The sequence below is a fragment of the Cebidichthys violaceus genome, unplaced genomic scaffold, assembly GCF_023349555.1.
Source record: "Cebidichthys violaceus isolate CVI_PGR_0920_01 unplaced genomic scaffold, fCebVio1.0.p SCAF_4, whole genome shotgun sequence".
Lineage (NCBI taxonomy): Eukaryota > Metazoa > Chordata > Actinopteri > Perciformes > Stichaeidae > Cebidichthys > Cebidichthys violaceus.
The window spans coordinates 8,978,118-9,005,911 of record NW_027176594.1 but is presented as its reverse complement, the minus strand read 5'-3'; the positions used below and the strand labels follow the sequence as shown (position 1 = coordinate 9,005,911).

The window sequence follows — 27,794 nt, the reverse complement described above, 5'->3', positions numbered from 1 at the left end:
TTCAGGTGTAGAAACAGGGTTTAATAACCAGCAGAGGTCAAACCAGGTAGTAACCCGCGTAGCAAACAAATCCAGTGGGAGCAGGCAAAAGGGAAGGTCCAAAGTCCAAAAAGGCAGGTCAATACACGAACAATCAGAATTAGAATCAGAATCAGAATGATAGGTTGCTGGATAGCTAGGGAAACACACTAGACAATCTGGCAAAGAACTGAGGGAAATGGACCGGTACATATACACTGAGGGGCTGATTGCTGATGAGGAGCAGGTGAGTATGGAGGTGGGGCAGGCCAGGTGAAATGAAATCAGCAATTAGTGCAGAGCAGGAGGGAGTGGCAGATTCTGAAATGACATGAGAGTTAGTGTGGCAAAACAGGAGACAGACAAATGAAAAACTAAAGCCTGGCTGAAGTTGTGACACTGGTGGTGGTTTGAGTACCTTATGCAGCAGCTCTTTCACGAGTCTCTTCCTTCACTTCCTTCTGGGATTTTAAAGATTCTTATGTTGTTCCGTCTCAGTCTGTTCTGGAGGTTGTCACATTTCGCCGTGAGATCCATGTCGCGGTCAGAGATGGGCAAAAATGCATCGATACAAAACACAAAATACCCGTCAAATAAATGTATTCAAATAAAATACAAAATACTGGTGCCAGAAAATGTAACAAAATACAATACATGTATTTTGTATTTAAAATATAGGAAATACTTTTTTCTGGATTTTCAGTTTTCTCACAATTTGGTATAGCAGAGCATTCAGGTTTGGGCTATATAATGTACACAAAGCTCTGGTGAACCCCACAAAAAGGAAGAGCAGTCACAGAATGCCAGTGTAACTAAGCAAAGCTATTAAAAGACAACAACTTGATTGATTATATATATATATATATATATATATATATATATATATATATATATATATATATATATATATATATATATATATATATATATATATATATATATTATTAATGGGACTTAACAGCCCATAAACTTTGGCTTTGTATCAACAAGAAAATATTCATCACATATGAATAGCATCACACATTAGGCCTATGTATACTATAAAAGCAAAATATATAATTAAAACCAGTTGTACACAGGTAAAGAGCCTAAATAAATGACTGTACTGAGACATGTTGTCCACCTGGCCAACTGTAGAATGTATGAAATAATACAACTAAGAATACTTTCATAATATGCCTTTTAAATAAAATAAATTGGATATTTAATGTTTTTTAATTTTTTTTAACAAATGGACATCTACTGTCATAGCCTGGCTAACTGTGAACTATATTATCTGCCAGTAATTGAGAAGATACAGCATCACTTGTAATACAGTGCAAGATTAGATGGTCAGACGTCTCTTGATAAGGTTATCATGAACATACAAGCTCCCAATGTCCCTCTTCCTATAGCTAGCTACTCGACTGATAAGTTAAGTTGCTAAACACTGGCTATGCACTAGCCTAGACAGCATGCTAGCATTATTAGCATGTTAGCATCGATCACTAGCTTGATATTATAACCATCACCATGTATATACGATAGGCTATGAAGCCAGACCCAGACATAAATCATACATCAAGCTAGTTGACATCTGTCACACTCAGATCAAATATTGACCTTGACAGACAATCTGTTGAACTTGAAAATCTGAAGACTGGACTCGTGAACTGTTTTTTGATTCGTGGAGAAAGTATTTTGAGTATTTTAAATACAAAATTACTCCACTCTAAAGTATTTTGTTACAAATTACGTTCGATTTTTTATCGGCAATATCAAATACAAATTACAAAATACTTAAAAGCAAGTAATAGAAATACTGCCCATCTCTGACAGTGTAAGATACAGTGCAGATATTTAAACCATCCTGGTTCAACTTGATTGACAGTCAACAGTCATAGTTGTGGTAAAGTTAGACTGCTGTGGAGGTTTAAGGTTGAGTTTGAGATGTAAATGTACATCAAAGAGGGAAGTGTTGCTCTGTTTTTGCCATCAGTCACAACAAGTTATTATATTAATCCAACGACAAGTCTAGGCAGAGGAGGGCCTCCAGGTATCCCATACAAATTCACACACACAAATGCCAATCACAACATGCTCACAGACACACTCTTACATACACATGAACATGCACAGCCGATCTGAGTGCACAAAATCACAACCTTGAACAAGGAGTGGCTGGATAAGACTTGCAGAAACTTGACACCTGATGCATTTAGCTCTACTGTTATCTGAGGCAAATACAGAGTAGTATGAGAAGAGGCTACAACACTTTACAAAACAAGAAGAAAAAAAAAATATTTCAGAAGAACTACATTAACATCTATTGCTCAAAGCCAGGATTTGAAATGTGTTATGAGATAGAAAGTCAAAATTATGAGATAAAAAGTCATAATTATGAGATAAAAAGTCATAACTATGAGTTAGAAAGTCATAATTATGAGATAGAAAGTCAAAATTATGAGATAGAAAGTCATAATTATGACTTTTAATATCATAATTATTAAATAATTATGAGATAGAAAGTCAAAATGATAAGATACTTAAACACAACAGTCATTGAAGCAGCTCTTTGGCTTAGGTTACCCTACATTTGACATAGAAATGGATTGTGAGTACATTGAAGACTACTTTAAACGTGGCTTTACAACAGATGAAATCTATGGGTAAATGGGTGCATTTTTGAAGCAGTGCATGCTAAAAGTATGTGAGCAGGTGTGCTCCGACCAGATACAGACTTTTAAAAATGTCAGTTTGTGAAGAAACACCATCGCATACTGAGTTGACCGTCAGTGAGGAGCTCTTGGATGTAGCTGCTTGAATGGGACGACGAAGGGGAGGGACATTAGTGATGCAGAGAGGTGACAAAAATAGCTTTGAACAAAGTTAATGTAATAACTTGTGTTTGATGATATTTGTCTTTGATATTTTCTTTAAAAGTTTGATCTTTGATAGAGAAATGTGGGTTTCTTAACCCTAAATAAAAAGATTGATATAGTATATATTATATATTATAATAACAGAAATGTGCAATGTTGTTGCACTTGATTAAACAATAATCAAATGCAGAGACAGTTATTTAACAATATGTTAGGGAGTAGTTACAGTTATACAGTCTTACAATTACAACCGGCCCTTTGAGGGCAACCATAATGCTGATGACAGGGGTGTCAGAGTGAAAATGAGTTTGACACCCCTGATCTAAAAAGTAATATTTGTCATTTGTCATTTTTACTTGACAGACTTTTACTTGTGGTAAAGTTATTTTCAGCTGAGCAGCTGAAAAACTTTTCACAGAAAATGTGCACCTGAGATCCTTTCGGCCCCCTGTGATTTGCTGTGAGAATGAAGTAATTTTATAAGTACCCTGTCACATGATTACAGATCTCGTATTCATAGTTTCAACGCTTGTGTGCTCATGTTTATTTTTATTAAGAACATCTCGTTATGTAAGTTTGAGAAGTATTGAGTCGTACTTCATACTGGTTGGTTGGAGCATTTTATCCTAGTTAACCTAGTTGTTCTTATGCCTTTCTTCAAAGTTACTTGTGTAGACCTGCACTACACCAATAAGTAATTCAAGACATGTATCAGCTCCCATAACAAGGAATTGCAATGTACTGTACTGCATGGGGCAAACCAATGTCACAAAGTGACTTTTGAAAGACAATAATCAGCACTTACAGATAAGTAATGGGTTTATGTTACTGCTATTGATCAACAACCACATAAAAACGAGGCCCATGTTATCATTATATGTGTTCCTGGCTGTGGCAACGGAGGTGCATACCACACACAGAAAGCCCCAAGGAGAAGCTCTGAGTCTTTTTTAGTCCTGGGCAGCCCTGCAGGATGATGCAGAGGACAACACCTTATGTAACACTGAATGTAACACAGATTCCTGCTGCAGAAGAAATATCCATTAGGTTAGGCTACACCAAGCACACTTTGCTGTATGGACACTCACTATATGCTATAGGCAGTAGCATCGACATTACTGCACAATGCCATTCATAAATGCAACAGCAGAGGGACTTAGACATATGCGCTTGGCCTAAGTAACCACACACAATCATACAAATACAGCTTGCAAATTGCTAACACATGTACATACAACTGCAGGATACCTGCTTGCACACAGACATGCACTGACATGAAATAATAATCCAAGTTCCTTGAAAGATCTGTTAGGCTGCTGAGAGTATACCATTGTAGAGTGAACGGGTCCCGCCCCGGGGAAAGCGGGGTAGGCTTACACACCTAACACGGTGGTAACTCCGTCGGCTGTCCCACCTGCGAGGATATACGTTCCTCCTGGAGGTGTCGAAACAATACCTCTGGCCTTTTATCTCACCCTGTAGTTGAATCGTTAGGATTTCGGATTAATCGTCTTCACGAGAATGTTGTACGGCTACACCCTTGGCGTTCTCGTTAGGCTGCAACCCTAGTACCCAGTATGGATAGTTATGTAGAACGTCTGTACTTTACTATCGCCTATTGTGAACATTCTCACCATTTATGACTAATTCTGCCAAGTCTTCACCAAGGGAACTTACCTTAAGCTCCTCTGGTAGAGTCGGTCGTCACCTCTGTATCACACAGATGAGGGACAGGGAAGAGGGTCAATTTGTTCTAAAAAACAGTCTCTAGTTTAGGTCCAGTTACTTAAAAATGGCAAGGCTGTGGTTTTATTAAAGTTTTTCACACAAAATTCACATACTACAATTTAAATTCAATGAAACGGTCTCTGTGCTACATTTACTAATTCTAACACTCCTACTCTAAAAGAGTTTTGATTTTTTCTAATCAGTTTTCACTGATTTGCAATGATGTAAAATCCCGGTCTCTCTTGGGATCTACCCCTCCTCTTCTCCTCTGCTCTGCTTTGCTCTCTCCCTTCCTGTTTTGCAGGCTTTCCTCAGTCCACTCTCTGAGAGTTTTTTTTTTTTCTTTCCCCTTTTTTTGTTTTTCTCTTCTTCATGCTTCCCTCTGATAGCAGAAGGGTCTTCTGTCCCCCTACAAGTAAGTAAGACAGAAGTCTTCCTGTCCACTCAAGAAGTCTATCCCATTCTCTAGTTGGGGAAAAGCCCAAACTCACTTCTCAGGGTGTAATGTCCCTGACTTGGGGGGAAAAAAGAACCCAAGCTTACTTCTCAGGGTGTAATGTCCCTGACTTGGGGAAAAAAGCCCAAGCTCACTTCTCAGGGTGTAATAAAATATCTCCCTTTAAACCGGGGTCTCTAACTTCTTGTGGAGAAATCTGTCCCGTCTCTAGAGATGGGGAAAAAAGCCCAATCTCACTTCTCAGGGTGTAATGTCCCTGTCCAGTTGGGGGGGAAGCCCAAACTCATTCAGTTTTCTGCTGCTTTTATGCTACTCTCTGAGGCTAGTACCTCCTTCAGGTTCATGCGTCACTCACATGAGTCCTCCTCTTTCTAAGTCAGACACAGAACGTAACTGGTTGTGACTGGTTTGGCCCAGATAGAACCGAAGTACTATACAAGGCTCAAGTGACCTTGTTACATTAAAGTGTCTAAGCAGGCTATATGTTTCTATCACTTCTATCATGAAAATAAAACAGTTTATGTTAAATCACATCTAATATGAAATAAAACAATTTATAGGTTACAATTGGTTATAATAAGTGTAAACAAGTTATATATATTGTGATGATTATAAAAAGTGAACAAGCTATATGTTATGATGGTTATACTTTTATGCTTTCATATTTTTCTACAATCTCTTAACACCAATTACATTAATGTTGACATAGTGAAATATTCAATATTACAAGCTAACCATCGTCGCTGCCTTCGCCGGAGAAGCTGGGGTATCAGGAGAAAAATAAATGTCTTTATTTTCAGTGATTTACTTTAAAAAAAAAAAAATCACAAATCACAAATTTACCTCAGAGGGCTTTACAATCTGTACACATATGACATCCTCTGTCCCAGGACCCTCACATCGGAACAGGAAGAACTCTTAGAGAGAACAACAGAGGAGGGATCCCTCTATCAGGATGGACAGAAGTGTGATGTCATGTGTACAGAATGAACAACATAACAGAGTTACAACACATTCAATGCATATGACAGAAATTATTAATATAATAAGTGTACGCCTAATAATGATGGAAACATCACGACTAGCAATAACAGCAGAAGTGGATATAGTAGAATAACAGTGATAACAAAAGCAGTAATGGTATCACTTACCATTTTAGCCCTGTGTGATTATGAGCAACCTGCTGACCGCAGCGTTCCCCTGAATACACCCTGACTACATTATGACTGCATCTACATCAGATTTATAACGCAGATTCTCCAAATTCATGCTTTGAGGTCGGAACAGCAATGGTCCAATTGACTAATTCCCTTTTAGATGTTTAGTGCTTGCTGTCAGTTTTGTCACGAAGCCCCCCTCCCTCCCCACACACACACACCTTCCCACACTCACGCACCTGTGGATAACAGTCCAGCCTACTCATGTGTTCAGGGACTATTGTTTTCTTGGACATTAATTGCGGTAGTGATACTTTTTTTTGATATAGGCGAAGCCATACGTCACTCAAGCTCATGCATTATGTAGATTTTATTGTTATCCTCTACACAATGCTAGGCTAGTTCACATGTATATCGTCACATCATTTATTGTGTTTTTGTTTTGTTTATTTAGTCCTTTTGGTGTATTCAACTGCTCTACCAAAGGACATTTTCATTTCTAACACTGCAATCTAGTGGCCAAATAAAGACTGACAAGTGGAGATTACATGGACTTTAGTCCTGACTCTACTCGATCAGTGTGACACAGTAAAGTAGTTACATTTAAAACAAACATTTAAGCACTTGGAGAAATGTGACCGATGTGGGGTATTGCTACAGTTGCATGACGAAAAAAGTGACAAAGTATCAGTTTAGTGTAAAAGTGTTACAGTATATAATTACTTAATTGCATTGTGTAACATAGAGTAAAAGTGTAACTTTGTCAGGAAGTAAACCATATCCAAAATAACAGATAGCTAAAACACATATACCATTTAAAGACGATAGGGTAAAATTAAAGAGTGAATTAATGAAAATAAATATTTCATGGAACAAAGATTCCAATACGAATTATATAATCATTCAATCTTGCTGTATAAAGTTTCAAGTTCAGGTATCATTGTTATTGCACAAAAGTTTTTTACTACTATGGAAGGCATGTGACATTAGCTATGTAGCATCGCTTAAAGTGAAGTGTTTCCAGAGAATTAAACCTTTACGATGACAATAAACTTGATTTAGAGTCACATTGATAAAGATCCAAAAAGACTGAAAAAGTGAGTACCAACATTACACAAAACTTCAAAATAGGACTGCAAAAAAAAGTTAGTTTATCCAAAATTATTGTTGTGAAATTAAATGTTAAATCACTCCGATTAAACTCCTCATTCATGGATGGATCACTACAGAAGGAGGCTGCTGGACGTTAAAATATTGAAAAATAAAAGATTAAGATAGATGAATAAAAACACAACAAATATGTAATTACACGATTTCTACATTTGAAAAAGCAGGATTTTGCGCATGCGAGCATGCTCTTGGCAAGAGCTGTGAGCCAGTATCAAGTTTGCAAAAATGAATGATTTAACTCTCACTCCCAATTTTCAAAATAAAATACAGGTTTTAAATTGATACGGAACATTAGGTATTAAAAACATTGGAAGATATTTCCCGCAAAATATATAGGCTATGGTGAGCCATATATTGTGCAACTGGGGGATGCAGAAACGCTATTCAGTATATCAGATCAGAATGCCACTACTAAAGCTTAGAAACATGTCTTCCTCCGAACATAAACGTACTGGATTTTATTTTGAAAGGAATAACATCCTGATTAACCTGACAGTGTAGTACGGAGTAATGCAGCTGCTATCAGCGTCCCTACATCTACCACTGAGACAGCCTGGGTACCCATAACAACGGGCAGTGGTAACGCTAGTATAGAATCCCTTTTCCTTCCACTTTAATAGAACAAAGGAAATCATGGGAATTCCTCCAGGCCACTGCGGGTACAACAGCCACAGAGTTTACGCCTCATGTGTTGAGGTAAATCTGGGAATATAACTGCTGACGGCAAAAAAAACCTAAAAAACACGCCAGGGCACTTTATCTCCATCTCCACCATTTTGGTTGTCGGTGATGGAGCACATCCGGACGCCCAAGGTAACAACACTCGCCATTTCAACATCTCGTCTGCCTCCGTAACACGGCACAATTTCGATCAATTATCTGTAAAGCATCCCCGAACTGATGGGGCAGCCTGCAGGAAGACGTCCTCTGATGGGGACACCATGCTAGCAGGAGGCTACATTTGAAAAAACCGTGTGTCCAGACGGTGGAACCCTGTTTGTTTGTCGCTTAGCGAATACTAACATACCGTTTTCACAGGAAACAGCAAATCTCTGCGAAGCTAACATGATGTGTCTGATAAATGACTCATCCATTGAATCCCCGGCTAGCTCAAGTATTTGGCTATGATGCTCAACGTTTTTTCTGACTACATATGGAATATGAATGTGTAATTATATTCTGCCCAATCATGATGTAGCATTGTACTGGCAAACAGGCCATCCCCTCATCACCACATCACTGATCTGACGGTGTCTATAAATATGAATTAGTTAATAGGCCTATGCAGAATCTGTACTGATATACTCACTACAGAAACAAATCCTCTCAACTAGTGCAAACACAATGTCCTTGATTTTCAGACACTTTAATTTGAGCTCAGTGAAATATGTTGAGTCATGCCAGAGTAAGCAGTTACTACAGTTAAATAATGTGTGCTGTGTTCATGTGTGTGTCTTAGTGAGTGAGGAGACATATTTCCTAACTATTCGTCATGTTTCGATCTGAGTATTTTTCCATCTCTAATAATTTGTGCCTCTGGTAGGTGGAAAATGTGCGTCTCCTGGACCGGTCGTCAGGACAGAGAAAGGCCAGCGTCGGGACTCTCTACCTTTCTGCCACGCACACCATCTTCGTAGAAAACAACCCTGAGACACGCAAGGAGACATGGGTAAGCTGGGCACTACACTATGAGCACTACCTCTACACTTAATCTGGGTCACAGTCAAGGTGGATACATTTTATTAGGGCCCGAGCACCGACGTAGTCGGAGCGGAGGACCTATTGTTATTCTAATGTTTTTTATTATTATTATTATTATTATTATTAGGGCCCGAGCACCGACGTAGTCGGAGCGGAGGACCTATTGTTATTCTAATGTTTTTTATTAGGGCCCGAGCACCGACGTAGTCGGAGCGGAGGACCTATTGTTATTCTAATGTTTTTTATTATTATTATTATTATTATTATTATTATTATTATTATTATCGTACCAGTTTCATCGCAAAAAGGAGGTGCTTGGGATACTGGGAATCTTTTGAAATTTGGCACAAAATTCAATCGTGGTGAAAATTCCAGTATTATAGGGGTGTCCAATATTTGCATGACATTTTGGCTCGATAGCGCCCCCTACAGAGTAGCCCCAACTTTGGGTTTGACCTAGCTGTATGAAATTTGGTAGGTATGTGGAACGTGATGGGACGTACAAAAAAGTCAAAAGGAGGTATATCCTAAACCAAACAGGAAGTCGGCCATTTTGAATTGTATGACGTTTTTGGACCGTTTTAAGGCGCCGTACTTTAACGAACTCCTCCTAGAGATTAAACCCGATTGCCTTCAGATTTGGTCAGTATGCTCTTGAGACCTTGGCAGTGAAACGATACTCAAAGATCAAAAAGTTATCGAACTATGTGTCCGTGGCGTGGCGGCAAAAAAACACCATTCGCCATGAAACAGGAAGTTGTTGTAACTCGGCTGTACATTGCCTAATCTGCTCCAAATTTCTCATATGTCATAACATCCTGACCCTGAACACATGTATATGACAATTTTGAATCATAGTAATAGCGCCACCTAGTGGCAACAGGAAGTAATAGGTTGTGTACTTTGACACCCTACTGCTCACAGATTAATCGGATCCCTCTCAAATTTTGTCACAAAAGCCTTAAGACCTTGATAATGCTTCATTGTGAAAATTGCAGGAAGTTGTCGAAGCATGGCGACGTGGCGGCTCTGCGAATTTCGATCCTTCGCCATGAACGAATAAACTGATGTAACTCGACTCCGCATCCTTTACCAGATTTCACATGTTTGATTAAACTCCAGGCCTGAAGACATCTGCAAGCCAATTTTGAATCATAGTCATAGCGCCACCTACTGGCAACAGTAAGTTAAAGTCTTTATACTTTGGCTTGTTTCTCTAAGTTGGAAAATCAGATCAACATCAAATTTGTTCCACACAAATGTAAGAAGTTCATAATGCCAGTTCTCTAAGCTTTTGATGTTTCGTCGAACGCCGTTGCCGTGGTAACGCAGTCTTCGCCGTGAAAAACGATGGTTATTTGGAGAGGTTAAAAAAGCTCGAAACACAAGCAAACTTGACACACAGATCACAAGGCCAAAATGTAGTTCTATAATATGATTTTATTCAATCAGAGTGTTAAATCGGCTCTATAGCGCCCCCTACAAAATTTCGACGAAGCAGCCCTCGCAGTACGTTTCACATAGATTAACAAAATTTGGTAGGCACATGTATCACATGTGGACTTAAATAAAAGTCTCTTGGGGCCATGCCCTAAACCCAACCGGAAGTCAGCCATTTTGAAATTTGTATGAATTTCTAGTGTCGTTTTAGATATTTCCAGGGGCTCTACTTTAACGAACTTCTCCTAGGGAATTAATCAGATCGACTTCAAATTTGGTCAGTACAATCTAAAGATCTTTGTGATGAAAAGTTACTCAAAGGTTGTTGTTTCGTGAAAGGCCGTTGCCGTGGCGACGCATTCTTTGCCATGAAAAACAAAAGTGTTTTTGAGGGGCTAAAAATGCTCAAAACGTAACCAAACTTGTCAAACACATTTAAAATCCTGAATGTAGTTATCTGATGTGATTTTAATGCTTCAGAGCGGCAAGTTGGCTCGATAGCGCCCCCTACAATTTTTTGACGATGCAGCCCTCGCAGTACGTTTCACCTAGCTGTATAAAATTTGGTAAGCAGATGTATCACATGTAGACTTAACAAAAAGTCTTAGGGGTTCATGCTCTAAACCCAACCGGAAGTGAGCCATTTTGAATTTTGTATGAATTTCTCCTGTTTTTTTCCATTTCCATGTGCTGTACTACAAACTCCTCCTAGGGAATTAATCCGATCAACTTAGAATTTGGTCAGAACAATCTAAAGACCGTAGCGATTAAAAGTTACTAAAAGCTTGAGGTTTCATCAAACAACATGGACTTGGTGTAGCAGCCATTTTACATGGTTCGCCATCATCCACCAAGCTGTTGTAACTCAACTGTACTTTGACAAAACTGCCCCAAACTTGACATGCTTGATTACCGTCATGATTTTAGGACTTTTGCATGCCAATATTAACACATAGTCATAGCACCACCTACTGGCAACCACAGAAGTAAGCAGGATTCTTTAATTACAGCAGCCCAAACACTGAATTTATTGAAAGGGTTCGTGTGCACACCATGAGAAAAAGACTTCTCTGATCTAAATATGTGCAAACTAAGATGCATGGAGAGCAAAAGTTAGACAACAGTGGTTCTCAAACCATGTCAGTGGGCATTAGTATAAATGATCTGTCCAGAGCTTCTACATGAAAATCACGTTAAATGTTACAATGAATGCTTCACACTACAATCTAAAGTTATAGACGAGCTTAAAATGAAAACAGTGTTAAATTAAAGTGTTAAAGTAAAAGCAAATGACAATACTGTTCTGTTAACTTTCATGTAAGTTCAAATACAATCAGCAGGACACTGCAGGGAGTTGAACCCCATCCCAGTAAACTGACGGTCTGTTATTTTATAAACACTGAAACACATTCACACATATTCATTTTCTTAATGATCTTAACAGGCTTACATTTATGATTGTATCGGAGGTACACTCAAAACATTTGAGGCTTAAGACCTGGCAACATGATCTTGCTACGCTGCTGGATGAGGCAGGAAATACTGTTTAACTCGTGCACGCAATGTATGATGGTCACAGAAATGCATTGCCGCGTCAACCAGAGTCCTGCCAGTACCCTCGACGTGCGTGAAGTTGCGAGGGCCCGATCTTTGCTGCTTGCAGCTTTAATTATTATTATTATTATTATTATTATTATTATTATTATTATTATCGTACCAGTTTCATCGCAAAAAGGAGGTGCTTGGGATACTGGGAATCTTTTGAAATTTGGCACAAAATTCAATCGTGGTGAAAATTCCAGTATTATTGGGGTGTCCAATATTTGCATGACATTTTGGCTCGATAGCGCCCCCTACAGAGTAGCCCCAACTTTGGGTTTGACCTAGCTGTATGAAATTTGGTAGGTATGTGGAACGTGATGGGACGTACAAAAAAGTCAAAAGGAGGTATATCCTAAACCAAACAGGAAGTCGGCCATTTTGAATTTTATGACGTTTTTGGACCGTTTCAAGGCGCCGTACTTTAACGAACTCCTCCTAGAGATTAAACCCGATTGCCTTCAGATTTGGTCAGTATGCTCTTGAGACCTTGCAGTGAAACGATACTCAAAGATCAAAAAGTTATCGAACTATGTGTCCGTGGCGTGGCGGCAAAAAAACACCATTCGCCATGAAACAGGAAGTTGTTGTAACTCGGCTGTACATTGCCTAATCTGCTCCAAATTTCTCATATGTCATAACATCCTGACCCTGAACACATGTATATGACAATTTAGAATCATAGTAATAGCGCCACCTAGTGGCAACAGGAAGTCATAGGTTGTGTACTTTGACACCCTACTGCTCACAGATTACTCGGATCCCTCTCAAATTTTGTCACAACAGCCTTAAGACCTTGATAATGCTTCATTGTGAAAATTGTAGGAAGTTGTCGAAGCGTGGCGATGTGACGGCTCTGCGAATTTCGATCCTTCGCCATGAACGAATAAACTGATGTAACTCGACTCCGCATCATCAGATCTTTACCAGATTTCACATGTTTGATTAAACTCCAGGCCTGAAGACATCTGCAAGCCAATTTTGAATCATAGTCATAGCGCCACTTACTGGCAACAGTAAGTTAAAGTCTTTATACTTTGGCTTGTTTCTCTTAGTTGGAAAATCAGATCAACATCAAATTTGTTCCACACAAATGTAAGAAGTTCATAATGCCAGTTCTCCAAGCTTTTGATGTTTTGTCAAACGCCGTTGCCGTGGTAACGCAGTCTTCACCGTGAAAAACGATGGTCATTTGGAGAGGTTAAAAAAGCTCGAAACACAAGCAAACTTGACACACAGATCACAAGGCTAAAATGTAGTTCTATAATATGATTTTATTCAATCAGAGTGTTAAATCGGCTCAATAGCGCCCCCTACAAAATTTTGACGAAGCAGCCCTCGCAGTACGTTTCACATAGATTAACAAAATTTGGTAGGCACATGTATCACATGTGGACTTAAATAAAAGTCTCTTGGGGCCATGCCCTAAACCCAACCGGAAGTCAGCCATTTTGAATTTAGTCTGAATTTCTAGTGTCGTATTTTCAATTTCCAGGCGCTCTACTTTAACGAACTCCTCCCAGGGAATTAATCAGATCAACTTAGAATTTGGTCAGAACAATCTAAAGACCTTTGCGACTAAAAGTTACTCAAAGCTTGTTGTTTCGTGAAAGGCCGTTGCCGTGGCGACGCATTCTTTGCCATGAAAAACAAAAGTGTTTTTGAGGGGCTAAAAATGCTCAAAACGTAACCAAACTTGTCAAACACATTTAAAATCCTGAATGTAGTTATCTGATGTGATTTTAATGCTTCAGAGCGGCAAGTTGGCTCGATAGCGCCCCCTACAATTTTTTGACGATGCAGCCCTCGCAGTACGTTTCACCTAGCTGTATAAAATTTGGTAAGCAGATGTATCACATGTAGACTTAACAAAAAGTCTTAGGGGTTCATGCTCTAAACCCAACCGGAAGTGAGCCATTTTGAATTTTGTATGAATTTCTCCTGTTTTTTTCCATTTCCATGTGCTGTACTACAAACTCCTCCTAGGGAATTAATCCGATCAACTTAGAATTTGGTCAGAACAATCTAAAGACCGTAGCGATTAAAAGTTACTAAAAGCTTGAGGTTTCATCAAACAACATGGACTTGGTGTAGCAGCCATTTTACATGGTTCGCCATCATCCACCAAGCTGTTGTAACTCAACTGTACTTTGACAAAACTGCCCCAAACTTGACATGCTTGATTACCGTCATGATTTTAGGACTTTTGCATGCCAATATTAACACATAGTCATAGCACCACCTACTGGCAACCACAGAAGTAAGCAGGATTCTTTAATTACAGCAGCCCAAACACTGAATTTATTTAAAGGGTTCGTGTGCACACCATGAGAAAAAGACTTCTCTGATCTAAATATGTGCAAACTAAGATGCATGGAGAGCAAAAGTTAGACAACAGTGGTTCTCAAACCATGTCAGTGGGCATTAGTATAAATGATCTGTCCAGAGCTTCTACATGAAAATCACGTTAAATGTTACAATGAATGCTTCACACTACAATCTAAAGTTATAGACGAGCTTAAAATGAAAACAGTGTTAAATTAAAGTGTTAAAGTAAAAGCAAATGACAATACTGTTCTGTTAACTTTCATGTAAGTTCAAATACAATCAGCAGGACACTGCAGGGAGTTGAACCCCATCCCAGTAAACTGACGGTCTGTTATTTTATAAACACTGAAACACATTCACACATATTCATTTTCTTAATGATCTTAACAGGCTTACATTTATGATTGTATCGGAGGTACACTCAAAACATTTGAGGCTTAAGACCTGGCAACATGATCTTGCTACGCTGCTGGATGAGGCAGGAAATACTGTTTAACTCGTGCACGCAATGTATGATGGTCACAGAAATGCATTGCCGCGTCAACCAGAGTCCTGCCAGTACCCTCGACGTGCGTGAAGTTGCGAGGGCCCGATCAATGCTGCTTGCAGCTTTAATTAATTATTGTATTTCAAAACGCTATTAACATAATTTGTATTTCATCAGCCTTTACAGTCCGAAATGTTTACAAAACCTGGCAGACTAATGTAGAACATTCTGAGTAGTGGAGAAGTGCTTAGTGGCGAATTGAAAACCACCTCTAACAGACCTAGCGTCTGTGTCACAGTGATATCCGGTCTGTCCAAAGACGAGGATTGTAACCAATTAGATGTAGAAACTGGGTCCGCCCACTTACTGTCAAAAAGAAAAACTGCAAGCGAGCGAGCGAGCAGAGTAAAGTTTCGCGCGCGAAGTGATGTCAAAGTCGTCAAAGTAAAATACGCGCGCAGCTGTTTGATTTGTGCGCGCGCGTGGATCTCATTTGCGCTCTCGGATTTTGACAGTGATGTTTGACGCGCTCAACCCAGTTAGTAAGGGATTGCGCAATCTGAGGTGAGGCTTTTGTGCAATAACAATGATACCTGAACTTGAAACTTTATACAGCTCTTCGCCGCCTCACCTCATGTCCCTCCTCTATTTGAACAGGACATGCGCTAATTCAGCGATTTTGATTATAAAAATACTTGAAATGATTGGAATTATAAATTACATTTACAGCACAGATCTGTAGAGAAATATTAATATTTATTTTATTTTAGCATTATTTGTTTTTTACTTTTCATATCAGGTGAGGCTCTGCCTCCCCTGACCGCACGTCCCTGAGGTAATAGCACCTCTTTCAAAAGGCTAGGATGATTTTCTTTCACAAATATAAACATGCAAGATGGAGATTTCAGCCTGCTTGATTCAAACCGTACTGAAGCTCAACAACGGCTAGCTTCCTAGTGCCCTGTCATCATGGCAACTGTACCTTAATGCCACAGAAGAGGAGGAACTGTAGAATGACATATTTCGATTTAGTAAATGTAATTAAAGCTGCAAGCAGCATTGATCGGGCCCTCGCAACGTCACACACGTCGAGGGTACTGGCAGGACTCTGGTTGATGCGGCAATGCATTTCTGTGACCATCATACACTGCATGCACAAGTTAGATGATATTTCCTGCGTCGACCAGCAGCATAGCAAGACCATGTTGCCAGGTCTTAAGCCTCAAATGTTTTGAGTGTACCTCCGATACAATCATAAATGTAAGCCTGTTAAGATCATTAAGAAAATGAACGTGTGAATGTGCTTCAGTATTTGTAACATAACAGACTGTCAGGTTACTGGGATGGAGTTCAACTCCCTGCAGTGTCCTACTGATTGTATTTGGACTTACATGAAAGTTAACAGAACAGCAGTGTCATTTGTTTTTACTTGAACACTTTAATTTGACACTGTTTTCATTTTAAGCTCTTCTGTAACTTTATATTGTAGTGTGAAGCATTCATTGTAACATTTAACCTGATTCTCATGTAGAAGCTCTGGACAGATCATTTATACTAATGCCCACTGACAAGGTTTGAAAAACACTGTTGATTAACTTTTGTTCTCCAAGCATCTTAGTTTGCACATATTTAGATCAGAGAAGTCTTTTTCTCATGGTGTGCCCACAAACCCTGTTTGGGCCGCTGTTATGATAGAATTCTGTTTACGTCCGTGGTTGCCAGTAGGTGGCGCTATAACTATGAGTTAATATTGGCATGCAGATGTCCTAAAATCACGACAGCAATCAAGCATGTCAAGTTTGGGGCAGTTTTGACAAAGTAAGGTTGAGTTACAAAAGCTTGATGGATGATGGCGAATCATGTAAAATTGCCGCGACACCAAGTCCATGTTATCCGATGAAACATCAAGCTTTTAGTAACTTTTAATCGTTAAGGTCTTTAGGTTGTTCTGACCAAATTCTAAGCTGATCGGATTATTTCCCTAGGAGGAGTTCGTAGTGCAGCACCTGGAAAAGGAAATAAAACTACAAGAAATTCATACAAAATTCAAATTGTCTGACTTCCAGTTGGGTTTAGAGCATGGACCCCTAGACTTTTTTTTAAGTCTACATGTGATACACCTGCTTACTTAATTTCATACATCTAGGTGAAACGTACTGCGAGGGCTGCATCGTCGAAATATTGTAGGGGGCGCCATCGAGCCGAGTTGCCACTCTGAAGCATTAAAATCACATCAGATAACTACATTCAGGATTTTAAATGTGTGTGACAAGTTTGATTTTGTTTTGAGTATGTTTAGCCCCTCAAAAACACCTTTGTTTTTCATGGCGAGGAATGCATCGCCACGGCAACGGCATTTCACGAAACAACAAGCTTTGAGTAACTTTTAATCACAAAGGTCTTTAGATTGTTCTGACCAAATTCTAAGTTGATCTGATTAATTCCCTGGGAGGAGTTCGTTAAAGTAGAGCGCCTGGAAATTGAAAAAACGACACTAGAAATTCAGACTAAATTCAAAATGGCTGACTTCCGGTTGGGTTTAGGGCATGGCCCCAAGAGACTTTTATTTAAGTCCACATGTGATACATGTGCCTACCAAATTTTGTTAATCTATGTGAAACGTACTGCGAGGGCTGCTTCGTCAAAATTTTGTAGGGGGCACTATTGAGCCGATTTAACACTCTGATTGAATAAAATCATATTATAGAACTACATTTTGGCCTTGTGATCTGTGTGTCAAGTTTGCTTGTGTTTCGAGCTTTTTTAACCTCTCCAAATGACCATCGTTTTTCACGGCGAAGACTGCGTTACCACGGCAACGGCGTTTGACGAAACATCAAAAGCTTAGAGAACTGGCATTATGAACTTCTTACATTTGTGTGGAACAAATTTGATGTTGATCTGATTTTCCAACTAAGAGAAACAAGCCAAAGTATAAAGACTTTAACTTACTGTTGCCAGTAGGTGGCGCTATGACTATGATTCAAAATTGGCTTGCAGATGTCTTCAGGCCTGGAGTTTAATCAAACATGTGAAATCTGGTAAAGATCTGATGATGCAGAGTCGAGTTACATCAGTTTATTCGTTCATGGCGAAGGATCGAAATTCGCAGAGCCGCCACGTCGCCACGCTTCGACAACTTCCTACAATTTTCACAATGAAGCATTATCAAGGTCTTAAGGCTTTTGTGACAAAATTTGAGAGAGATCCGATTAATCTGTGAGCAGTAGGGTGTCAAAGTACACAACCTATGACTTCCTGTTGCCACTAGGTGGCGCTATTACTAAGATTCTAAATTGTCATATACATGTGTTCAGGGTCAGGATGTTATGACATATGAGAAATTTGGAGCAGATTAGGCAATGTACAGCCGAGTTACAACAACTTCCTGTTTCATGGCGAATGGTGCTTTTTTGCCGCCACGCCACGGACACATAGTTCGATAACTTTTTGATCTTTGAGTATCGTTTCACTGCCAAGGTCTCAAGAGCATACTGACCAAATCTGAAGGCAATCGGGTTTAATCTCTAGGAGGAGTTCGTTAAAGTACGGCGCCTTGAAACGGTCCAAAAACGTCATAAAATTCAAAATGGCCGACTTCCTGTTTGGTTTAGGATATACCTCCTTTTGACTTTTTTGTACGTCCCATCACGTTCCACATACCTACCAAATTTCATACAGCTAGGTGAAACCCAAAGTTGGGGCTACTCTGTAGGGGGCGCTATCAAGCCAAAATGTCATGCCGCAGCTGGACACCCCAATAATACTGGAATTTTCACCACGATTGAATTTTGTGCCAAATTTCAAAAGATTCCCAGTATCCCAAGCACCTCCTTTTTGCGATGAAACTGGTACGATAATAATAATAATAATAATAATAATAAAAAACATTAGAATAACAATAGGTCCTCCGCTCCGACTACGTCGGTGCTCGGGCCCTAATAATAATAATAATAAAAAACATTAGAATAACAATAGGTCCTCCGCTCCGACTACGTCGGTGCTCGGGCCCTAATAATTAAAGCTGCAAGCAGCATTGATCGGGCCCTCGCAACTTCACGCACGTCGAGGGTACTGGCAGGACTCTGGTTGACGCGGCCATGCATTTCTGTGACCGTCATACACTGTGTGCACGAGTTAGATGATTTTTCCTGCGTCGACAAGCAGCGTAGCAAGATCATGTTGCCAGGTCTTAAGTCTCAAGTGTTTTTAAGTGTACTCCCAATACAATCATAGATGTAAGCCTGTTAAGATCATTAAGAAAATGAATGTGCGTGAATGCGCTTCAATGTTTGAAACATAACAAACCGTAAATTTACTGGGATGGGGTTCAACTCCCTGCAGTGTCCTGCTGATTGTATTTGGACTTACATGAAAGTTAACAGAACAGCAGTGTCAGTTGCTTTTACTTGAACACTTCAATTTCACACTCTTTTCATTTTAAGCTCTTCTGTAACTTTAGATTGTAGTGTGAAGCATTCATTATAACATTTAACCTGATTCTCATGTAGAAGCTCTGGACAGATCATTTATACTAATGCCCAGTGACATGGTTTGAGAACCACTGTTGTCTAACTTTTGCTCTCCAAGCATCTTAGATTGCACATATTTAGATCAGAGAAGTCTTTTTCTCATGGTGTGTCCACAAACCCTTTTATTAAGTTCAGTGTTTGGGCCGCTCTAATTATAGAATCCTGCTTACGTCCGTGGTTGCCAGTAGGTGGCGCTATGACTATGAGTTAATATTGGCATGCAGATGTCCTAAAATCATGACAGTAATCAAGCATGTCAACTTTGGAACAGTTTTGACAAAGTACAGTTAAGTTACAACAGCTTGATGGATGATGGCGAACCATGTAAAATGGCCGCTACACCAAGTCCATGTTTGATGAATTCTAAACTTTTCATCACAAAGGTCTTTAGATTGTTCTGACCAAATTCTAAGATGATCTGATTAATTACCTAGGACTAGTTCGTAGTACAGCACCTGGAAATGGGAAAAATACACGAGAAATTCATACAAAATTCAAAATGGCTGACTTCCGGTTGGGTTTAGAGCATGGACCACTACGACTTTTTTTAAAATCCACATGTGATACATCTGCTTACCAAATGTTATATATCTAGGTGAAACGTACTGCGAGGGCTGCATCGTCGAAATATTGTAGGGGGCGCTATCGAGCCGAGTTGCCACTCTGAAGCATTAAAATCACATCAGATAACTACATTCAGGATTTTAAATGTGTGTGACAAGTTTGATTTTGTTTTGAGTATTTTCAGCCCCTCAAAAACACCTTTGTTTTTCATGGCGAGGAATGCGTCGCCACGGCAACGGCATTTCACGAAACAACAAGCTTTGAGTAACTTTTAATCACAAAGGTCTTTAGATTGTTCTGACCAAATTCTAAGTTGATCTGATTAATTCCCTGGGAGGAGTTCGTTAAAGTAGAGCGCCTGGAAATTGCAAAAACGACACTAGAAATTCAGACTAAATTCAAAATGGCTGACTTCCGGTTGGGTTTAGGGCATGGCCCCAAGAGACTTTTATTTAAGTCCACATGTGATACATGTGCCTACCAAATTTTGTTAATCTATGTGAAACGTACTGTGAGGGCTGCTTCGTCGAAATTTTGTAGGGGGCGCTATTGAGCCGATTTAACACTCTGATTGAATAAAATCATATTATAGAACTACATTTTGGCCTTGTGATCTGTGTGTCAAGTTTGCTTGTGTTTCGAGCTTTTTTAACCTCTCCAAATGACCATCGTTTTTCACGGCGAAGACTGCGTTACCACGGCAACGGCGTTCGACGAAACATCAAAAGCTTAGAGAACTGGCATTATGAACTTCTTACATTTGTGTGGAACAAATTTGATGTTGATCTGATTTTCCAACTAAGAGAAACAAGCCAAAGTATAAAGACTTTAACTTACTGTTGCCAGTGGGTGGCGCTATGACTATGATTCAAAATTGGCTTGCAGATGTCTTCAGGCCTGGAGTTTAATCAAACATGTGAAATCTGGTAAAGATCTGATGATGCGGAGTCGAGTTACATCAGTTTATTCGTTCATGGCGAAGGATCGAAATTCGCCGAGCCGCCACGTCGCCGCCCTTCCACAACTTCTTACAATCTTCACAATAAAGCATTATCAACATCTTAAGGCTTTTCTGACAAAACTTTAGAGGGATCGGAATAATCTGTGAGGAGCAGGATGTCAAAGTACATAATGTACAACTTCCAGTTGCCACTAGGTGGCGCTATTACTATGATTCTAAATTGTCATATACATGTGTTCAGGGTCAGGATGTTATGACATCTGAGAAATTTGGAGCAGATTAGGGGCCCTAATAATAATAATAATAATAAAAAACATTAGAATAACAATAGGTCCTCCGCTCCGACTACGTCGGTGCTCGGGCCCTAATAATAATAAAAAACATTAGAATAACAATAGGTCCTCCGCTCCGACTACGTCGGTGCTCGGGCCCTAATAATAATAATTCCTACAGTTTCAATAGGGACCTCGCGGCCCGACGTTGTCGGTGCTCGGGCCCTAAATATGTGTTTCTCTTGTAAATGGAGTCAATTTGCTCAGATTGATTTAAATTCACGCATCATTCTATTACAAACAATGTGTGTTTGATAGTCAAACCTCTTGTGACAAACAGCTCAAAGAAGCTCTTTGATCTTAATTGATTAAAACATGATGTTATCATATTTAATCAGAAGAAATATAATGTAGTTGTATATAATATGAGCAACAATTTGGACCCGCTCAAGGATCTGTAGCCAAGATTAGGGACCACTGTTTCTATATTAACTGTTTGCCCAACTTAAATCACTGACAAGTAATTAGTGGATGAAAAAGTATTCAGATCCTTCACTGCAGTAAACGTACTAATACTGATGAAACAATCCATTACGAGTAAATACTTGCATTCAAAACCTTAGTGAAGTATGTTATTATCAGCAAAATGTACTTTAAGTGCAGAAAGTAAAAGTACCCGTGCAGTAAGATGTACATTATTACTGCACGAGTAGTGCAATCTGAAAATCTCTGAAAATCTGAGTCTGTCACAGTGATATCCGGTCTATCCAAAGACGAGGATTGTAACCAATTAGATGTAGAGACTGGGTCCGCCCACTTACTGACAAAAAGAAAAACTGCGAGCGAGCAGAGTAAAGTTTTGCGAGCGAGCGGGAAATTTGCTCGTGGAGTGATGTAAAAGCGCTCGACAAAGTAAAATACGCGCGCAGCTATTTGATTTGCGCGCACGAGTGAATCTCATTTGCGCTCTCGAATTTTGACAGTGATTTGCCTTCATACTTTTGCTTTCTCATTGTTTGTCACCACTGTAATATTTGTAGACACTTTTATTATATGTCCTTTCTTTCCATAGAATAGGTACTGTATTTCACGTATGTGTAGAACATATTTAGTGTTGCTGATCTGACAGAAACCGCAGTGAAAAAGCACAGAGGGGCAAACACTACTCTGCCTCAAAAATGAGGGCGTGCGAGAGCCCACAGGTCGGGTTTATGCTTGTTCTGTCATTGCTCTTCTTCTACACTTTTCTTCTTCTACACTTCTCTTCTTCTTCTTATATTTTGCTTTGACCACAAAAATGTAAGATTCTATATCCAAGCTTAAAAATGTCTCAGAAAACAGGGAAATATGACCAAATCAACAGCAATTAAACGTCAGACAGGTAAAGTAACCTTTTATGTGTTTGTTGTTCTCTTTACACATCCGTGGTTGTTACACAGATTATCGCGGGATCTCACGATTTTCGCGGGTAGTACCCGCGAGTGCTCCGCTTCTGAAACGCTCTTGGTGGGGCAGATCGCGGCGCACACGCTCGTGGTGGAATCAAATATGTACTTTACCTATGTGTGTGTAAAGAATGCTGATGTGAAATATGAAAAACAACCAGTAGTCAATGTGCAGGTTGCCAATTGAATGGTGATTTGAGCTACTCTATTGGGTTTATATATTTGTAAATGTGACTTATGTAATGTCAGTGCCTCACCAGCCACAAACCTCACCGCACGTCACTGTATTACCTCATCACTATTCGTGATGACGGATTGTGTAAGTGCTGAGTTTCTAGACTCAGGAAAGAAAGATGTCCCCCTTCCCCATTTTAAATCTCCTGCAGAAGGTGGTGGAGGATACTGTCCTGGCCCCCTGGACGTGATTAGATAAAACAGGCATCCAGGGGTGTCAGATTTCACCCAACAGGCAGCAACTCTGTCAACCGGATTAGCAGAGACAAAAAAGACAGATTCCAATTAGCTTGTGTAAAAAAAATGACTGCAAAAGCAACTGTATTCTTCTTCTTCTTCTTCCCCAAACAGAATTCACTTCCTGTGAGAAAAACCCAAAAGATTCCTATTAAACTGATGTTGACATTCCTATTTGAGTAATATAGCTCACAAAACAGATACACAATAATGTGACTTGTGATGAGGCTATTTCTTTTAATAGCGATGATTGATATCACTAACTTCTGTTCACATTAAAGCCCCATTAGTTATTTACAAAATGGCCTGAGATGAAATAAATAGAACACTGTGTGTGTTGTGTTTGTGTGCACCTCTTTATGTTGGATTATTGGATAGCTGTGTTGGAGGCTTCAAAGAGCCCAGTTGGCTGTTTGTCTCTTCCTGCACTGTGATATTCATTTATCTCTGTTATGTTTGTTTATTTTTAATTTTATTGTTTGAATTGTGCAAAATAAATAAACTAAACTATAAACTGTGTGTCTATGGGTGTTTCAGGTGTTGCACAGTATGGTGAGCAGTGTGGAGAGGCCACCCACCATTCCCGCAGGAAGTCAGCTGATCCTGCATTGTAAGGACTTCCGGGTCTTCCAGATCCTCATTCTGCAAGAGAGAGACTGTTTGGACATCCACACGTCATTGGTCAGATTGTCACGGCCAGGTGTGTGAGTGTATATATGTATGTAAGTTGTTAAATGTGTGTTAGAGGGATTTCATGCACACAAGACTTGTATGGCAGGGTGTCATGACAGGTGTGTTAGTGTAATGCTTTTACAGTATGTTAAATGTATATAGGATACTGATTTAACATGATCCTCTCCTCAGAGAAGTACAGTGAGCTGTACTGCCTGTCCTTTAATCCCAATGTGAACAAAGTGGAGAGAGAAGAGTCCTGGAACTTCATAGACCTCATGGCCGACTTCAAGAGGATGGGAGTTCCTAATAACTTGTGGGTCGCTACAGTGGCCAACAGCGAATACAGGGTCAGTCCATCTGTTACTTGTGCGTAACGTGTAGAAATAAGTGTCAGGTATAAAAGTGTTTTTTTTTTAAAAAGAGGAATAGAACAACCCATCAGTTGAGGAGTTTGACTTTGAGAAGAGAAGAGATAATGGCTACATTTATTCTGGATGATAGATAGATGAAAGATATTTCATAAAACAGGATGGACTTGAAGTGAATTTGTACCTCAACTAAAGTTAGACTCTGATATACTCTGTCTATGGTTCTCTTGTTATTTGGAGTGAATTGTATCAAGGCTATTTACAAGGTCATAGATGAGATAGTACGAGCCCTCCTTCAGCACTGACTGCTTATCAACAGCTCTCCAACATGAGGTGTATACAACAGTCCTCTCAAAGTGAGACCATAGAGTATTAACTCACATTTTTAAAAATCTGTTATTACTATCACTGAAACGTCCCTCTATTGCTGTTTGTATACCTTGAAAGACAGAGGAGAACAGAAGACCTCAGGAAGGGACAGATGAGGAGAAAGAAGCAGGAGACAAGGATAAGAAAGTCTACAGGCGAGGGAAACAAGAGAGGAAAGGAAAGAGGGGAAGATGTAACAAGCTCACAAAAAACTTCCAAAGATAGGAAGTTACAATGTGACCCAAATTAGCCTGAAAAACAAAGGTTGTACTATACTTAAAATGGTTACGTTTTAGAAAAATGTCTGCATTTTTGTCAGTACTATATTCCTCACATCATCAGGAGGGTTTTACAGCAAGGGGCAGACATTTGACTCAAACATAGCTCAACCATGTTATTAGGGCCCGAGCACCGACGTAGTCGGAGCGGAGGACCTATTGTTATTCTAATGTTTTTTATTATTATTATTATTATTATTATTATTATTATTAGGGCCCGAGCACCGACGTAGTCGGAGCGGAGGACCTATTGTTATTCTAATGTTTTTTATTATTATTATTATTAGGGCCTGAGCACCGACGTAGTCGGAGCGGAGGACCTATTGTTATTCTAATGTTTTTTATTATTATTATTATTATTATTATTATTAGGGCCCGAGCACCGACGTAGTCGGAGCGGAGGACCTATTGTTATTCTAATGTTTTTTATTATTATTATTATTATTATTAGGGCCCGAGCACCGACGTAGTCGGAGCGGAGGACCTATTGTTATTCTAATGTTTTTTATTATTATTAGGGCCCGAGCACCGACGCCCCCTACAGAGTAGCCCCAACTTTGGGTTTCACCTAGCTGTATGAAATTTGGTAGGTATGTGGAACGTGATGGGACGTACAAAAAAGTCAAAAGGAGGTATATCTTAAACCAAACAGGAAGTCGGCCATTTTGAATTTTATGACGTTTTTGGACCGTTTCAAGGCGCCGTACTTTAACGAACTCCTCCTAGAGATTAAACCCGATTGCCTTCAGATTTGGTCAGTATGCTCTTGAGACCTTGGCAGTGAAACGATACTCAAAGATCAAAAAGTTATCGAACTATGTGTCCGTGGCGTGGCGGCAAAAAAACACCATTCGCCATGAAACAGGAAGTTGTTGTAACTCGGCTGTACATTGCCTAATCTGCTCCAAATTTCTCATATGTCATAACATCCTGACCCTGAACACATGTATATGACAATTTAGAATCATAGTAATAGCGCCACCTAGTGGCAACAGGAAGTCATAGGTTGTGTACTTTGACACCCTACTGCTCACAGATTAATCGGATCCCTCTCAAATTTTGTCACAAAAGCCTTAAGACATTGATAATGCTTCATTGTGAAAATTGTAGGAAGTAGTCGAAGCGTGGCGACGTGGCGGCTCTGCGAATTTCGATCCTTCGCCATGAACGAATAAACTGATGTAACTCGACTCCGCATCATCAGATCTTTACCAGATTTCACATGTTTGATTAAACTCCAGGCCTGAAGACATCTGCAAGCCAATTTTGAATCATAGTCATAGCGCCACCTACTGGCAACAGTAAGTTAAAGTCTTTATACTTTGGCTTGTTTCTCTTAGTTGGAAAATCAGATCAACATCAAATTTGTTCCACACAAATGTAAGAAGTTCATAATGCCAGTTCTCTAAGCTTTTGATGTTTCGTCGAACGCCGTTGCCGTGGTAACGCAGTCTTCGCCGTGAAAAACGATGGTCATTTGGAGAGGTTAAAAAAGCTCGAAACACAAGCAAACTTGACACACAGATCACAAGGCCAAAATGTAGTTCTATAATATGATTTTATTCAATCAGAGTGTTAAATCGGCTCAATAGCGCCCCCTACAAAATTTCGACGAAGCAGCCCTCGCAGTACGTTTCACATAGATTAACAAAATTTGGTAGGCACATGTATCACATGTGGACTCAAATAAAAGTCTCTTGGGGCCATGCCCTAAACCCAACCGGAAGTCAGCCATTTTGAATTTAGTCTGAATTTCTAGTGTCGTTTTTTCAATTTCCAGGCGCTCTACTTTAACAAACTCCTCCAAGAGATTAAACCCGATTGCCTTCAGATTTGGTCAGTATGCTCTTGAGATCTTGGCAGTGAAACGATACTCAAAGATCAAAAAGTTATCGAACTATGTGTCCGTGGCGTGGCGGCAAAAAAACACCATTCGCCATGAAACAGGAAGTTGTTGTAACTCGGCTGTACATTGCCTAATCTGCTCCAAATTTCTCATATGTCATAACATCCTGACCCTGAACACATGTATATGACAATTTTGAATCATAGTCATAGCGCCACCTACTGGCAACAGTAAGTTAAAGTCTTTATACTTTGGCTTGTTTCTCTTAGTTGGAAAATCAGATCAACATCAAATTTGTTCCACACAAATGTAAGAAGTTCATAATGCCAGTTCTCCAAGCTTTTGATGTTTTGTCAAACGCCGTTGCCGTGGTAACGCAGTCTTCGCCGTGAAAAACGATGGTCATTTGGAGAGGTTAAAAAAGCTCGAAACACAAGCAAACTTGACACACAGATCACAAGGCCAAAATGTAGTTATATAATATGATTTTATTCAATCAGAGTGTCAAATCGGCTCAATAGCGCCCCCTACAAAATTTCGACGAAGCAGCCCTCGCAGTACGTTTCACATAGAACAAAATTTGGTAGGCACATGTATCACATGTGGACTCAAATAAAAGTCTCTTGGGGCCATGCCCTAAACCCAACCGGAAGTCAGCCATTTTGAATTTAGTCTGAATTTTTAGTGTCGTTTTTGCAATTTCCAGGCGCTCTACTTTAACAAACTCCTCCCAGGGAATTAATCAGATCAACTTAGAATTTGGTCAGAACAATCTAAAGACCTTTGTGATTAAAAGTTACTCAAAGCTTGTTGTTTCGTGAAATGCCGTTGCCGTGGCGATGCATTCCTCGCCATGAAAAACAAAAGTGTTTTTGAGGGGCTAAAAATACTCAAAACAAAATCAAACTTGTCACACACATTTAAAATCCTGAATGTAGTTATCTGATGTGATTTTAATGCTTCAGAGTGGCAACTCGGCTCGATAGCGCCCCCTACAATATTTCGACGATGCAGCCCTCGCTGTACGTTTCACCGAGATGTATGAAATTAAGTAATCAGGTGTATCA

General features: G+C 39.6%; 1 protein-coding gene and 1 long non-coding RNA gene across 3 annotated transcripts in view; one reads left to right on the top strand and one right to left on the bottom strand.

Annotated features, from left to right (window-relative positions):
* On the bottom strand, positions 1-5,295 carry LOC137885158 (uncharacterized). Its single transcript, XR_011104789.1, has 3 exons — positions 4,557-5,295; positions 437-522; positions 1-339 (listed from the first exon to the last, which is right to left on the bottom strand). It is a non-coding gene; the product is annotated as an uncharacterized lncRNA (long non-coding RNA).
* A 2,640-nt stretch (positions 5,296-7,935) lies between these two features.
* Positions 7,936-27,794, top strand: part of LOC137884683 (myotubularin-related protein 7-like) — a 40,845-nt gene continuing 20,986 nt past the window's right edge. For both annotated transcript variants that reach the window (XM_068726583.1, XM_068726584.1), the window contains exons 1-4: positions 7,936-8,204; positions 8,935-9,060; positions 23,729-23,891; positions 24,056-24,213. In XM_068726583.1, the coding sequence (XP_068582684.1) occupies positions 8,181-8,204; positions 8,935-9,060; positions 23,729-23,891; positions 24,056-24,213 (471 nt within the window). In that variant the 5' untranslated portion in view covers positions 7,936-8,180. The remainder of the gene's footprint in view (positions 8,205-8,934; positions 9,061-23,728; positions 23,892-24,055; positions 24,214-27,794) is intronic.